The sequence below is a fragment of the Dermacentor andersoni genome, chromosome 10 (assembly GCF_023375885.2).
Source record: "Dermacentor andersoni chromosome 10, qqDerAnde1_hic_scaffold, whole genome shotgun sequence".
Taxonomy (NCBI): domain Eukaryota; kingdom Metazoa; phylum Arthropoda; class Arachnida; order Ixodida; family Ixodidae; genus Dermacentor; species Dermacentor andersoni.
Genome location: NC_092823.1, coordinates 131,329,293 through 131,344,585, shown reverse-complemented (window position 1 = coordinate 131,344,585; position 15,293 = coordinate 131,329,293). Strand labels below are relative to the sequence as shown.

Genomic DNA, 15,293 nt, shown 5'->3' with positions numbered 1-15,293 from the left:
CAAATGAGTACAACGCTCTTATTTTGCGAGCCTGTTCGACTCGGCACTCCAGGGATGCATCGCTGGTTTGTTATCTCATGTCACGGACAAGTTTGATGGCTGACTGACTGGTAGAGTTCACCTTCTTTTTCTCTTCGCGGGACAGTATGGGCGTTTTTACTTCGGGGCGTTTTCTTCTATCTCTGCTAATCGGAGAAGGAAAAGGAAAGAGCAAGCAGAGCAAACTTTTATTTCGCACGCGTCGTTCAGCAGGGGTCGATCCTAATCTTACTACTCAAGAGGACAGCCTCTGAACTAGTCTTGCCACAGCGTAACCTACGGTAGAAAACATTCGGGGCGAATAATCGTAATGTGGCCATGTGCAGCGAATCACTGAAATTATGGTAGGCACAGCATAAAGCAGATAACCGGTGGTCTATTCGACTAACCGAAGTTGCCAAGAGAAAGGAAACTGAGTTGAGTATATCAGATTACGTTGTGTGATAAAATTATTTATAGGCATAAGGGCAAGTCAGTTGACGCGAGACAGGTCTAATTGCAGATCTCCGACAGACACCTTCGTCCTGCAGTGGACAGAAGTTAAGGTGGCAGTGATGAGTATGATTATCATGATGATGATGACGATTATGATGATGATGGCGACTGTACGCTGCGATTTGTGGCATTCTCTACACTCATGCACGTCGGTTGAGTTTATTCGGCCCACTTGTCGAAGTGTCATCTTCAATTTGTACAGATGTGTTGCCTTGCCGGTGAAGACGCGTACCTGTTGGCTGAGTGCATGCACCAGACATTTCAGGCCCCCGAATGAACATTTCTGCCTTGCTGCTTCTATTTCCAAAAATATTTTGCCTTCACCTCTAGCCACTCTCACAATTAACATTTGCATTTTGTGGAGTCACATTTCGTTCTACAAATATGACTGCACAAATTACTGTAACAGTACTGTGAACGGCTACAGAGACGCCAATGCAATATTGCGTTGACGTCTTAGTATGGTTTGTGGTGATGTGCAAAGTAAGGAAGCAGCTACAACAGAACACGAAGAGATCGATGGCGGTCGAACAGATCCCTCGTTCGACGAGTATTTATCGCTTCAAGTCGGGATGATCGTGCAAACCCTTTGTATTGCTTGAACAACAGAACGAGTATCAAGTGTGATTTTCTATCGCATTTTTTTTTCGTAACGTCTCGATCCTATTTTTGCTCTCTGGACTCAGAAGCACCTTCCTCTCTCGTTTTCGCTGCTGCAGGTCAAGATCTGGTTCCAAAACAGGCGCTCCAAGTACAAGAAGATGCTCAAGGCTCAGCAGCAAGGCGGCAGCGGCGGAGGAGGCGGCGGAGGCGGCGGTGGCGGCGGAGGTACGCCCACCAACCAGGGCAGCGTGGGAACCCCTCAGCCTCAGAACCAGGGCCCGCACACGCCGAACCCGGCGCCCGGCACCCCGGGGCCGCCGTCGCTGGGCCCGCCCAACTCGGCCGGCACCCCGCAGTCGCCCAGCGAGCCGTCGCCCGGGCCGCAGAGCCCGCCCACGAGTCACCACCACCACCATCCGCAGCACCAGCAGCCGCCGTCGCTGTCGCAGCATCACCCGTCGCATCCGCATCACCCGCATCACCTGCCGCACGGCGCCAGTCTGACGCCTCCCGCCATGTCGCCGCCGCTCGGCTCGTGGGAGATGTCGCCGGCGGCGGCCAAGGCCGTCGCCATGTCCAGCTACATGCCGCAGTACACGTGGTACCACCAGACGGACCCTTCCATGAACCAACAAATCCTCACTTAGCGCCGCTCTTCGCCGCCATGGACGTGTTTTTTTCCTGGACTGTTTTTTTTCTCCTGCTTTCGCTGTGCGTGCGTGAGCGTGGCTGTGTGTGTGTGTGTTCGTGCGCATGCGCGGTATGTTGCGTAGGAACGTTGCACCAACTGGTGCGTGGACACCCTCGTCTGCGGTGGGTGAGGACATCGTGTGGAAAAGAACTGCGCGCTATCGCTGGTCTTGTACCGCGTGCACGGTGCTGGCGCAAGTCGCCCGTCGTTGCCCCTGCGTCATGGCGGGTAGCAGTGCGTGCGAACGGCAGCCATCGTCAGCCGGTATTCGACAAGCCAGACTTCAGGGGGCCCATAAGTGCGCGTCATAGAGCACTCACTTCCTTAGAGATAAATGTAATGGAATAAAATGAGGAGTGTAGACGCGCAAGCAGTTGTTAGACGCTTAAAGTGTCAGCGTGATGTCTAAATAAAGGTGCTCGTTGAAGCAAAACAGGTGAAAAGCTCAGAATTTAGGCGTGCTTATTTAGGAGGTCGAGATCGCTCACTACATCAAGCAATGCAGAGCAGATTTCTTGTTTCAGGCGAGGGGTGAAACAGAAGCCTGCACTTGGAAAACTGGCTTGCACCCACCGTCTAAACACGCGCGTACCGACCAGTAGGTGCTCGTAATTTTCTCAACAGCGTCGATTCTCTGACACGGATCCCACGATTCCGCTGCTTGATTATTGATAATATATGCTCCGTAGGGTCCAGATGCCTTCATGCATAACATAAACGCTAGCCCAGAGTCTAGCTCAGCTTATTGGTCAGCAAATTGATTCGGCTAAAGTTTCCCTGTAAAAATCACTGCTTAATCCTTGAGAAGTACGACATTGTGACGGCCAGGGTGGTACATGTACTACCTTACAACGGTAGCGTGCTTTCCGCAATGCCTAGGCGGGCGTGGGCTGCGTGTCACGTGACTGCGACTGCGCACGGCGTGTGATTGCATTCGCGTTCATGTTTGATTGTGGTGTGGTGTGTGCGAAAGCTCCCGTTTGCTTTTGAAAATGGTGCAGTGGACTTGGACTGCGGTTACGCCTCATAAACAGTCCCAAGGCCGTTGAATGGCCCTTGTGTGCCGTGTGGACTGTTTTCCTTTTTTTAGGTGCACAAACGCCCGTTTTCCTCTGATTTCCCCAAAACGAAGTTTGTTCACATGTGCGCGCAAGGCTGGATAATGCATTGAACAGAAAGAACTGTGCAACAGGGGTGTCGCCTCATTGTCCTTATAGACGCTCCTAACCACATGAAGCGCTTCTTTTGGCGTCAGTGTCGCGTTACCTCTGCCGTCGTCGTTGCGCCATTTTAAAGCCGACTCTTCTGCAGCCGATCTCGCAGCGTTCTTTTCAATTATCATGGTTTGACTACAAGCATGCCCATCAGCTTGCTGCAGATGCCGACGGACGGTGTGTGACTGTGATGGATGGACGCTTGAAAAGACGCTTCATGCAGTTGACGCTTAACGTTTTAGTAACAAACTTAAGCCAAGCAAGCCTACATTTATTGATTGCCCTCTGCGAGCGACGTACACAAAGTGACTTTGGTTGCCGTGTGCATCCGGCGATCTAGAACGCTTTCAGGTAGAGGGTGTCGACTGAATCGGCACATCGCTTCCTGCCGAGCTCCACTGCTCCTTTTGCATCTTAAACAGCGGCCTCCTTTGCACACAATACGGTTAGTTGAGCGTGAAAGAATCTAGCCCGCTGCATATCCTACATGCATCGAAGCGAGCTTGTTAAGCCGGTAAACCCGCTTTGTCCATGACTTTACACACAACTCACCATCACCACCGTCATATTCGCTCTGCTCAATCATCATTATTCGGTTGCCGTATTTCATTAAAAATTGTGAGGTTTGACGTCCCAAGGCAACTTTAGGGCTTTGAGGTACGCCGTAGTGGGGGCCTCCGGATTGATTTTGACCATCTTGAGTTATTTCATGCGCACCTGAATCTAGGTACGCGAGTGTTCTTGCGATTCTGCCCCCGTAGTACAATGCGGTCACCCTGACTGGGAATCGAACCCGCAACAGCATGCTTAATTGCAGCCATGTTTCATCGATAACTATTTTATTTGTCAGCGACAAAACTGCTCTGCAAGTGAATAATGAGTGAGTAATGATCTGTAAGTGAGCCAAACTTCTTGTTCGAAGCATTCCGCCAGACGCGTTCTACGGGCTGTCTAAATTCATTTTCGTAAGAGTTATAGCGAAACGTCCTTTCGCAAGAAAGGACATGGGTACGCTTGCTTCCTGAAGTCTATAGATTCCAAGTGAATCTTGCCATTGTTATTCCCGTATGACGTCACCCCTTTTGCACAGATCTTTGACTTCTCCATGGGTTCATAATTCTCGCCCCGTTGTTGGGATGTGGCCTCGGCGTAAGATTTATTACAAGCGCTCACGGCACAGCGGCATGCAATAAGTGGCAAAAGTCAATCCCAGAATGCATAGTTCTACTTCTGGCTCAAGTTAATGGCCATCTATCTCTCTGGCTCTCGACTTTTGGCCCACCAACACTACAGATGAATTCCACGTGACGTCACGGGCACTAGTTCATGAAGTACTAGTTTTGTGCGGTGCCGGTCGGAATTAGGAAGGGCGGGTATTTTCTGTCTTCATTTATTCATTGCTTTTCGTTCACAGCCCAATAGCATGACTGCTGTGACGACGTCTGTGGAAGTTCACCTGTGTGAAGTTGGGAGCTCGCTTGACCAAAGCGATAGCAGTCAGCGGCAACTTAAAACCGAACCTGAGAAAAATTCAAATCGCAGCACAACACGGAAAAGAAATAATGTTCTCGAGCCATTCGCTACAAACTACAGTGCTTTATTTTTAGTTAATCGTGCTGTAAACCGATTGCAATAGAGAAAAAGAACAGTTACATTCACCAGAAAACTCTCCCGGCTTATTTCTTTTTTCTTTTTTGTGCTCCCGTTTGAATAGTCTCGTTTAAGTTTCAACTGAACAAGACCATACGTCGCTTTGCGTCGAGGAATGGTTGTTGAAGGAAAATTGTGTACAGCTACCGGTCGGGTGATGCTGTCGGCGTGTAAAAGAGTATTTAATTTTTGCCGAAATACTTGAAGGAAAAAAAAAACTTGACGAGGACATTTCTGTTCACTTTGTGTTATTTCTTCTGACCTCACGTGTGTCGTGGTTCTCCACGCATTGTACATAGATATATGATAGAGTGCCGCGCGGAAATTCATCTGCGATCATTCTACACGAAGCAGCCAGATACGTATAATGCGTGAATGCAGCACCCGGCGTTTCGGTAGTCAGTGCCGTGGAGAAATCTCTGGTTGGTACCGGACTCGGATGCAGCCTCGGCTCCCTGGCCTCAACTTGAAACCGGTTCTTGAAACCCGCGTACTGCCCACTAAACTCCAGTATACAGTTTGTTCCAGGATATTATCTGTAAAAGCCCAGTATTTTTCATGTTGTTATATGTAACAACGCTTCAGTTGTCACCGATCTAAGATTAGCCAAATTTCGCGTATGATTGCGATTTTAGTGTCGAGACGTCATCCGAAAAAGTCGCCGCGTAATCTTTCTCAGTTTTATCTCCATATAAAAGCAAATATAACGAATTACCTGATATAACGCAGAGAATATACAGTTTCTCGCGGATATGAGCATGTAACAAATGTGCGGTTATAACGAATGTCGGATATAACGAAGGCATATCAGTGTCGATACGACTTCATTGTAACGACTGTCTATTGTATAGAAACCTACGGAAGAAAGTGCCGATCGTACATTCAGAGCCAGAAAAAAAGAAAGGAATTCGGAATAGGTATAGCGTTCGAACCGCTGGTTCGACGGAAATGCCGATGGCCGATTAGGGGAGATCGGTTGAGTGCGAGCGATCAATTTTCAAATGTCTCAGACACACAGGCTTCCCGTTATAAATACCTCGTGCATTGGCGTCATTGCGAAATTTCGATCGAAGCGTTATAAACAAGATGGTCCTGTTCAGCGGCTCTATACGAGGTTAAGGACAACTTATTTATCATAGATGGCCCTGCGCAACCCGATCTTTCTTTAATAGTTGACTCTCTGTCCGTTTAAAAGACAGAAACGGAAATCCTTAGAGCAGTGATAAATGCTCAGATCAAATAATACGTCCGTAATCTGGGAACAGTGACCACTACTGCTGCTCTCATTGACACTTTCTTTCTGTATAAAGAAGCAAGCTGCTGCCTTAGCGAAATTGTTCGTTTCCAGACTTGGAACACGTATTTAACTGTACAGAAGCTGCCTTAGAACCCTCTTCCTCTGGAAGTAAAATATCTGCCGCCATAGCAAAAGCGTAGACTTACGATGTGCAACAGCAGAATTACCTGGAACCAGCTGTGGACTTGCAGCATTCAGTTCACGAACGGGGGCAATAAATACCGCGCGCCGTTGAGACCAAGGATCGGAGGCTGCTGCCGACCAGAAGGACAACTGGAGACACGACGCATGTGTCTTGGGCAATCTTCTCACTGTGTCTTGATGCCACTGGCGCTTGATCCACGTCGGGTGCTTGTGTCTGTGAGTGCGTGTGGATGGAGCGTGCATAAGTGTGCGCGGGCGGGGCGCGTTCTGTGAACGGACACGTGCGGTGCGTCGCACCTGGCTGGGCGGCCTCTGTCGCGGTTGTGGCTGCCAGCATTTGTATATTATTTTGGGAAGAAAGAGAGAGAAAAAAATCACGAACTTTGTTGAAGAGAGTGATATCAGAGAAAAAGAAATAAATGTCGCTCAGTTGTACATAAACCTTCACCACTGGAGTCAGTTGTCCTTTCCTTGCTTCTGTACAGTCAGACTAATGTGCATCCTGGGACCCATGAGACACCGGATCCGAAGGTCATCGGTGGACAAGGTGAAGATGGTTGACATCTTGGTTGCTGTGTTCGATAGGCTTCAACGCGACTGGGTTAATGTGGGTATAACCCTGTTACGCGGGCCCTCTCAGCGGTCGCTGGCCCGTGTTGTAGTTAGGCTCATTCGCAGCGTTAAACGGAATTTTCAACAGCCATCGACATCGGAACGGCAGTTGGGTTGAATTGAGACCAATGGCGGCCTAGAGTAGTGGGGACTGCGGCGTCGTACCCAAGTTGACTGTTCTAGAGAACGTATGCAAAATATAACTTTTGTTATATATACATGGCTATGTGGAATTTAATTTGTAGCCAAAAATAAAACTGTATTGTCGGGTTAGTTCTTGAAGACGCATCGTAAGTGCGACTACGTGATCGGAAGAATGTAGCTGAACGGCCGTGGAAACACCAGTTTTCGTTTGACTCGACGGTCGTTCAAAGTCTCCTCGTAGCAAGAGGGCTGCTCCTTGGGGCGAGTTGGAATGGTACATTGCGTGTGTGTGTGTGTGTGGGGGGGGGTACGCTTTTAATACCGGGAAAGAGTAAGGCACATTCTTACACCATTTGCTTATCTGTGTGCCTTACTATGTGCCTATCTTAGAAGCGCACACCTTCACAGTATAACAAGGATATACGAGTGCAGGAAAGCAAAGAACACTTATTTTGACGGGACCGAAAGAAGACCCATCGCTGACACTTCCATCCTGTCACAAAATAAGTGTCTGCTGTTTTCGCCAGAAGTGTGCGAACTATGAGAAGTATTATATATATATATATATATATATATATATATATATATATATATATATATATATAATGTTCGAGACCGTCGTTTATTCCAAAACGAGGGTCTCGAATCCGGCAACATCGATGCCTTGAGGTAGCATATGTGGCTTTATTGACCAGTTGCCTTCACCCAAAAAGATCACGTGCTCGTAACGCCTGCGGCAGAAAGGATGCTCCACATCCGCCGCCAAGGTTTGTGAATGGTGGGGCTGGCTAACACTCACTTCATTTCCGTTAACTTATAATTTATTTAATTCAATTAGTAAGTAAAAGTAATTTGCCCTATTTTTTCCTTGGTGTCATTGTTTATTGGCCTCTCATGATATTGTTATCATGATATCATTATTGAACGTCTTTGCTGTCCACGTCTCCTTCTTCCGCAACGCTTCTGCGCTCCCCTTCACAAAAATCATGTCAAACCAACTAGCCCAACACCTTACTATTCTATTGTTATTAAAAATAGGGCCTCTCGGTTAACACCATTTCTTCTCGTTTAATACATAACGACGGTCTCGAATCCGGCAACATCGATGCCTTGAGGTAGCATATGTGGCTTTATTGACCAGTTGGCTTCACCAAAAATAGATCACATGCTTGTGACTCCAGCGGCAGAAAGGACGTTCCACATCCGCCGCCAAGGTTTGTGAATGGTGGGGCTGGCTAACACTCCCAGGGTTAGTTCTAGTAGCAAAACATAAATACCCAAGAAAGTGGATGGGAAAACGGCGCCGCGGTAGCTCAATTGGTAGAGCATCGCGCATTCACCTTCATTTCCATTATTTCTTCATTTCTTTAATTCAGTTACTAAGTACAAGTCATTTTTGCTATGTTTTCCTTGGTGTCATTGTTTGTTGGCCTCTCATGATATGAATATTAAAAATCGGGCCCCTCGGTTAACCTCCTCTGTTGTCGTGTATATAAATATATATATAGCTCGGCTGAAGATCACTGTAAAGGATATCCAAACCAAACTTGGGCAGAAAAAACAGCGAGAGGGTGTTTGCGTAAAGGCATGCCACAAAGGTATTAATTTGGCCAAATAGGCCAACGCTTTTACAATAGTTTCAAATATGAAGCTGAGAAGAGCGATTAGAAAACGCGTAAAGATGCAAGAACGAAGAAACTGCCAATTGTATAGATTGCCCGTCATCTCTCCCAGACGTGGAGACTAGGGACCTATTGATCAAGGTTTTACCAGAGACCTTGTCGCCTCTGACGAATTCATTCTTTTTCGCCGTAGCTATATATAAGCAAGTAGGGTTGTTCAGCCGCAAGAGCGAATGAAATGCCGAGGCGCTGAAGAGCAGTGGGTAAGAGATTCGTCATGTTAGCTTGGTATGAGAGTTTCAGAAGGGAATTAAGTTTGCTTAGGCCCTTAATTCATGAGCTTGCCACAGCGATTGTGCCTCTTCTTAGTAACTTGAACGCAAGCAGCGCTGACACAATGAATGCTTTGTGTTAACCTCCGTAGGCGCTTCATGGAGAGAGTGCCAAATTCCATAGCAAAGCTTTTTCTATGAAGGTGAGGAGGAAAGTGTTGTGCCCCCAGCGCTATCTGTATAGCGAGTAGGTTTCGTTCGAGGTGGCGCGCAAATATGTACGTGCGCAAAGAAGCCCTTCGAGCAAGAGGCTTCTTACAGGCGTTCTCATGGAGGACACTTTTGTTAAGACCTAGCACGGTCAATGACAAAGTAAGCATACCACGATGACGTTTGCTGATATCACTTTCAACATGTGGTGTGCGCGAAAGCACGTGACGGGTGGTTGGAGTTGGATTTACATACAAAGGCGCGTCAAGTGACAGTGTAGCAAGCCCGTGTGAGTAGCATACTAATCAGATGGTAATTGAAAAAGTTTATACCCATTTTTTGTAAGCAGCAGCCAAATAAAGCAAAACGGAGTCATTGTTTTCGACCGGAGCTTAAGTCAGCTGCTGTGATTTCCCTACCGGTGTTATGATCACATGGTTTTTCAAGAAAGCTACAATTTAAGCTTAACCAGAAACAATTAGAGTCAAGTAAGAAAGTCATCACCGCTATGTAACATACATAACAAACGAAAATCGCTGCGGGCAGTAATACTTCAGGTGCTTCCACTCTGTATATAGGAAGGACGTCACCAAGGACAAGCTACTTTCGATCGGTTTGCAGTGAGAGTGACGCAGGAGAGCTCTTCCAAAGTGTACCCTTAGCAAGAGTGACAAGACCTCTTACAGGCGACACTGCGTCTGCATAGCTCCTGTGCTGTTTTGGGATGTTTATTTATTTATTTATTTATTTATTTATTTATTTATACCGCCGCTATATTAGAGGGCGCTAGCAGGAGTGGGAACAGTCAATTACAATAAGGCAAACAAGCAAACAATTAAAGCACTTAACATAGGCAAGTGAACACAAGCACAGAAGAAAAATATATGCAGTATAGATAATTGCCTATTCGAAATGTACTCTCCTATGCCGACTAAGAATTCATTCAATGGCGAGGAACACATCACAATTTACTTTAGCATTCTATTGTGCGTGAAAAAAAAATATTTGAACGTGCTAGTATGAGCAAAGAAAGGTTCAGAGCATGAGAACTACGAGTAGAATTCTCTTTATCAAATTTGATATGACTGCAGTCGAAAATGCTATAGAGACGGAGTTAATGACGACATGAATTAACTTAAGAGATTCAGTGTGATAACCCAGCAAGAGTGGTTGGAGGTCCAAGAATTGCAGTGCCTGTGTCGGTGAAAAAAACTGATCACAGTTATTACAGATGAAACGAATACATTTTCTTAGCGCTGATTCAAGTGGACTTATATTTCGCACAGTTTTTATGGGTACTTAACCACAGATGCGTATTCAAGAACGGGGCGAATAATTGAGCTCGCTCGCTCACTCACTCATGCTCTGCTTTTCCAACGCGTTACGTTTCTTTGAATATCACATATGGATGCGTGAAAAATCTTTATAGATTAAATTTTGACATTCGTTGAGAAGGCGGCTTCTTTTTATCGCCAAACTCTTTTGGGTTTCGTGAATAACAGAGCACCATGCACGTGAGAAACCCGCAGTTGTGCTATAATGCTGTTACGTGGTGTCTATAGTGGAATGCAAGAACGCGCCATACAGGTGAAGTTTCGCCTGGAGTGGCCGCTTGGTGTTCAGTATACCCATTGCAGGCTAAGCCAGAGTCATTCACTGTGAAACACTCGTTAGGAACTGATTGTGCAACGAACACAGGAGAGATACGCATATCTAAGACGGAAAGGCAGGGAGAATAAAATGGACACAAGAATAAAAGAAAAGCAAGCCGTTATCTTCCCTATAGCCACATTGCAGATAACAATGTTTTTGACCAAGACGACAAAGCTGAGCGGGTTGAAAACCATGTGCACCATTCACAAAAAGAGGACGCAGTTTGATTCGTTTATAGCAGACTCGGGTAGAAAAAGTGTGCTGCAGTGCAACAGCTCTCCGTTAAACATTAAATTTTGCATACTGTAAAGTACGTCACTGGCCTCTATCGTTCTGAGGAGTTCACGCTCTCAGGACTTCACGCATTATCTCACTGTGAGCACTTCACGGCCTAATTGTGGGAAGAACCACTATCGCTTTATAAAGTTGGTATGGATGCCTTATCTCAATCGCAACTGTCATGCAAGCAGTACATCATGTTCCACTGTGTGCATGGATCTACACTGCGCTGAGGTTTCACACTGCAACCCGCTTTGTTTCGAGCCATCTGGAAGTGAGCCTTAATTGTAGTTCGACGCAAGGTGGCGCCAGTGATCGGGACATCATTCTTCTCTTCAGGTTGCCGAACGGTCAAGCGTGTATACGTACACCGCACCGTATATGTGGACAAAACATAAAAGACAAAGGTAACGAAAAAAGAAAGAACGGAGAACAGGAGGAAGACGGGAGATAATAAAAGAAGATAGCAAAAACACAAGCACGTGCAGAGCAGCTTTCGTGCAGGAAGTCGGGGAGGCCGTTCCGCTTGGTAACATGTCGCGGCGGCGGCGGCGCTGGTGTTGGGCCGCATGCAGTCGGCGCGCGATCGTCTACGCCCTACAAAGCGATAACAAAAAACAAAGGCAGGGGACGTCATTAATGAAAGAAGGCAGATAAAGAAAACAGGCCGCGAGAAACGGCGAAAGTAAGGCAGGAGTGTGGAGAGGGGGAGAGAAAGGGGGGAAGAGGATCGCAGCGACAGGTGCGTCGGGCGAAGGGCGTTGTGCCCCGCGGAGATCGCGGGCCAGTTGCCGGAAGCTCGACCCCCGCCGAGCATCACCTTGCAGATCTGACGCTCGCCGGCTCCTGCCGCGTCCTCCTTCTCGTCTTCCCAAATTTTGCAGTCACCGCCACTTCGATCCTTTGTCTCCTCGGCGGCTCCTTATCAGTCGTGCGTTCATTGTGACGAGTGACGATAAGCGTGACGAGTGAAAATTTATCGGACGAAGGGGGAGGGGCAGTTAGAGATCTTTGAATCTGTAACTGCTCCCCCCCCCCCTCGCCTGAAAAAAAAAATCATGCGTACGTGCCTGAAAACTACTAAGATTTGCCTGGCTGCCCGCCTAGCTTGCCGCTTTAGGTGGTGGATGCGACGATTAATAAAATGATAAACATACATGACATAGCGCAGACACGCAACATACATAGGTACCTCGTTGAGATCACGTGCCTACCAGAAAAGTCAAAGCTGCCTTTCCTGCGCGGCGTGCACAACTGGTACCCGGTCCGAGCACACACCGAATCTCACGGTACGATCTCTGACGCACATTCGGTGCACAACGTTTAGAAAGGTCCCCTCAAGTGTCAAGAGGCTGCAGTGGCACATTGGGAGTGCTCTGTCCTCTGGCACATTCCATGCAGTGAGTAGATGGCAGGGCAGCATGGTGGTGCGGAAGGTGTCTTCAAACTTACGTAATTTTGGCGCGCACCTACCTGTTAAAAGGACTGACAATTGGCCAAAATGGGCTGTGAGACGTCGATGGAAATGAAATGACCATGTTTTATAGTGATAGAATCTAGCACGCTGCTCGCAATTTAAGTAGGAATGATAATTTTTAATTGGCAAGGAAAGACTCAAAAACCAGTAAGTGGCGAAGCCTGGTGGTGAAATCTTGGTACTTCGGATGTAGTCTATGAGATTACTGCACGTAAGTCGGCTGTTATTAAATAATACATAATTATTGCTTAAAATTACCTTTTCGTTGTGTGCGCGTCCCTTGTGTTTCGCTGGTGCCCCCTTTTTCAAGTTTAATATTGCTGTTGCTATCTTATTAGTCACTTGCGCTTTATTCTGTGCTTCAGGAATGAAAAGCGTACGCATGGCTACGGCAACGCGCTGAACGGCGTATCACGTGTAAAAGGGTCGTTTAGTTATTGATCCGATTGGTTTCATTTTGACTGGTTGAATACCGAAGCAGTTGGATAGGAAACCACCAAAACACGGACCTATTATAGCTGAAATATTTTAACACTTCGGAAAACATGAATCGCAGGAACATCGACTTCGTAAACAAAAATATGGTAGGCGACCCTAAACTTTGACTTAGGTGTCTTTTAGTGGCACTCGCACCTTGGCGTTGCTCATCTTTAGGTAAACTTTAGGCGAACGCAACGCACGAACCGAACTCGGAGGCAACTGTTTTACATTAATTAGCCGGTTAAATCTCATGCGAGCTTCTTCTATGTGACGTCATTAGTAACGTCACTACTTCCGCTTTCTACTTCCGGCTTTCCAGGAATTTCGCCAAGGTAATGCTCAAGTGGCGGGTCTCTAAAGTCTACGATTCTGTGCTTTGGTGTGCGGTAATCAGTGATTTCTAATGAATTCTCATCATTTCAAACGTTTCAGTAACTCAACTTGTAACTCAACTTATGCACTGTCACATTCATAATGAAAGCCGTGAATTTTGCACTGTACTATATTTTTCTGATTTATGTTGAATTTCGTCCCCGGTCGTCTCAGTGGTTTCTAATTAATTCTCATTATTCCAGGCACTTCAGTAACTAAACTTGTAATAAACTTATGCTCTGATATTATGTCTATAATGAAACGCATGAATTTTGTACTGTACTATTATTTTCTTTTTTTTCTGATTCATCTTGAATTTCCTCCCCGGTCATATCAGGAGGCAAACCGGAAGTGATGCACAAGAAACAAGAGTGCCACCCAATACTCGGCCACTAATAATACTTTCTCACAGTCGCGGCTGCACTTGTCGACTGTCTTCTACTAATGCCGGCGTATAATCACTACCGCGCTCACTTATCACAGTTTTCAGCATGCTTCCAGTGAATGACTACATTCTCACTGCAGATCGAAAAATTCTGATATAATATGTTCCACGGTGTTTTCCGCGTTACCACTTCATGATTAGACAGTCTGACCAGTAAGATTTCCATTGCATTAAAAAAATAGCTACCACTAAAATTTGTTAGTCCCTTTAACGCGATAGCGTTGAATGCTATCGCGTGCTATTGAATGCGTAGAAAATCCGGCATCCCACGTCCAGAGTCAACCGTCTTTTCACGAAAAAGTCGTTCTGAATCACGCGTACCCAACCACACAGGCCGTCAGTGTAGCACAGAGACACTACAGAAATAATTGAATTTGTCAAAGCATAATGCGTCAGAAAAATCTTAAAGTACTACTTACGCACAACCTAAAGACATGGTAGCGTCGGATTGTAATTTGAATATACGAGAAAAACATATTTCTGTTACGCGGAAACACAAATACACACCCGCTTTCTAGCATTTGTACAATTCATAGAGCGGCTCGCCCGGTTCCTTGCAACGCCTCCTGATGGCGCTCGCCTCCGCGCATGCGCGGCCCGCGCAACAGGCCGCGTTTCTACCAGAAAGCTCGCCTTCGTGCATAGCGTTCGCTGCCAGTGTTTCCCGGTAAGCATTACCGTTACATAAGCTGCAGTTGCCGAGAAGTTCGAGAAGCCGTCAAAGACCCTTGAATGCTATCTCGTTCCACTCTTAAAGGCGAAGCTTAAGCGTCCTCCAAATTTTTCACCCACATCGGAAAGCTGTTCGCTACCGTTCGACATTAAATTGTGCTGTAAAATGCACTTGTCCGTGTGCGAACCGGCACTGCTCTGTAGAAATAATGCCTCGAGCTCTGGCAAATCTTACGCAGTCCTATACATCTCCGCTTCCGCGAGCTCTCGTACTTTACTGCAAAGTGCATTTACAATGCATTATCCCGATAAAAGTGAACGCGTTGCTTTTGGGGGAGGAAGTAGATGAGCATGTAGTACGCTAATTTTCTGAAGATGAGTTAACTATGCAAGAGTGAAAGTGGGAAAAAGAGATAGGGAGGTTTACAAGGCACACGTCCGGTCTGCTACGCTGCGCAGAGGGCAAGTGCGCTGAGGGATGAAAAGAAAGCATATAACAGTAAGTGGATTATATTGTACAGCCGGCTGCACCGGATGCTCCAGACCAGGTTCCGTATTCTTGTTGAACAATCATTCTCGCTGACGTCACTTTCATTAGGCGCTCATTGGTTAAGGCAGAGGAAACGTACATATCGCCCCGCAACTCGAATGTTTCCAAGCATAGGTCTAAAATGCATCGGTAACGCCCGTCGCTCCAACAAGGGAGCGCGTAGCATCGTGCTGGAGGTTATATGGCGCGTAAATGTGGAATCCTCCTCGAAAGTGATAAATAAAATTGGCACCTGCTGAACTGCTTGCACTATGGCTTCAAGAGAACGCTTGTATGTTCAATTTTGGTGCAGGCCGATCTAAACTTTGCAGGCTTATAGCACATTTGCAGACGCTCTCAGGAACACAGCTTCCCCCCGCTTAAAGTGCACGT

At 46.7% G+C, this 15,293-nt stretch overlaps 1 protein-coding gene across 1 annotated transcript in view; it reads left to right on the top strand.

Annotated features, from left to right (window-relative positions):
- The window catches only part of LOC126545078 (uncharacterized), a 98,977-nt gene extending 92,397 nt beyond the window's left edge, over positions 1-6,580 (top strand). The window contains exon 3 of the mRNA XM_050192769.3: positions 1,254-6,580. Within this exon, the coding sequence (XP_050048726.1) occupies positions 1,254-1,784 (531 nt within the window). The 3' untranslated portion in view covers positions 1,785-6,580. The remainder of the gene's footprint in view (positions 1-1,253) is intronic.
- The last annotated feature ends 8,713 nt before the right edge of the window (positions 6,581-15,293 follow it).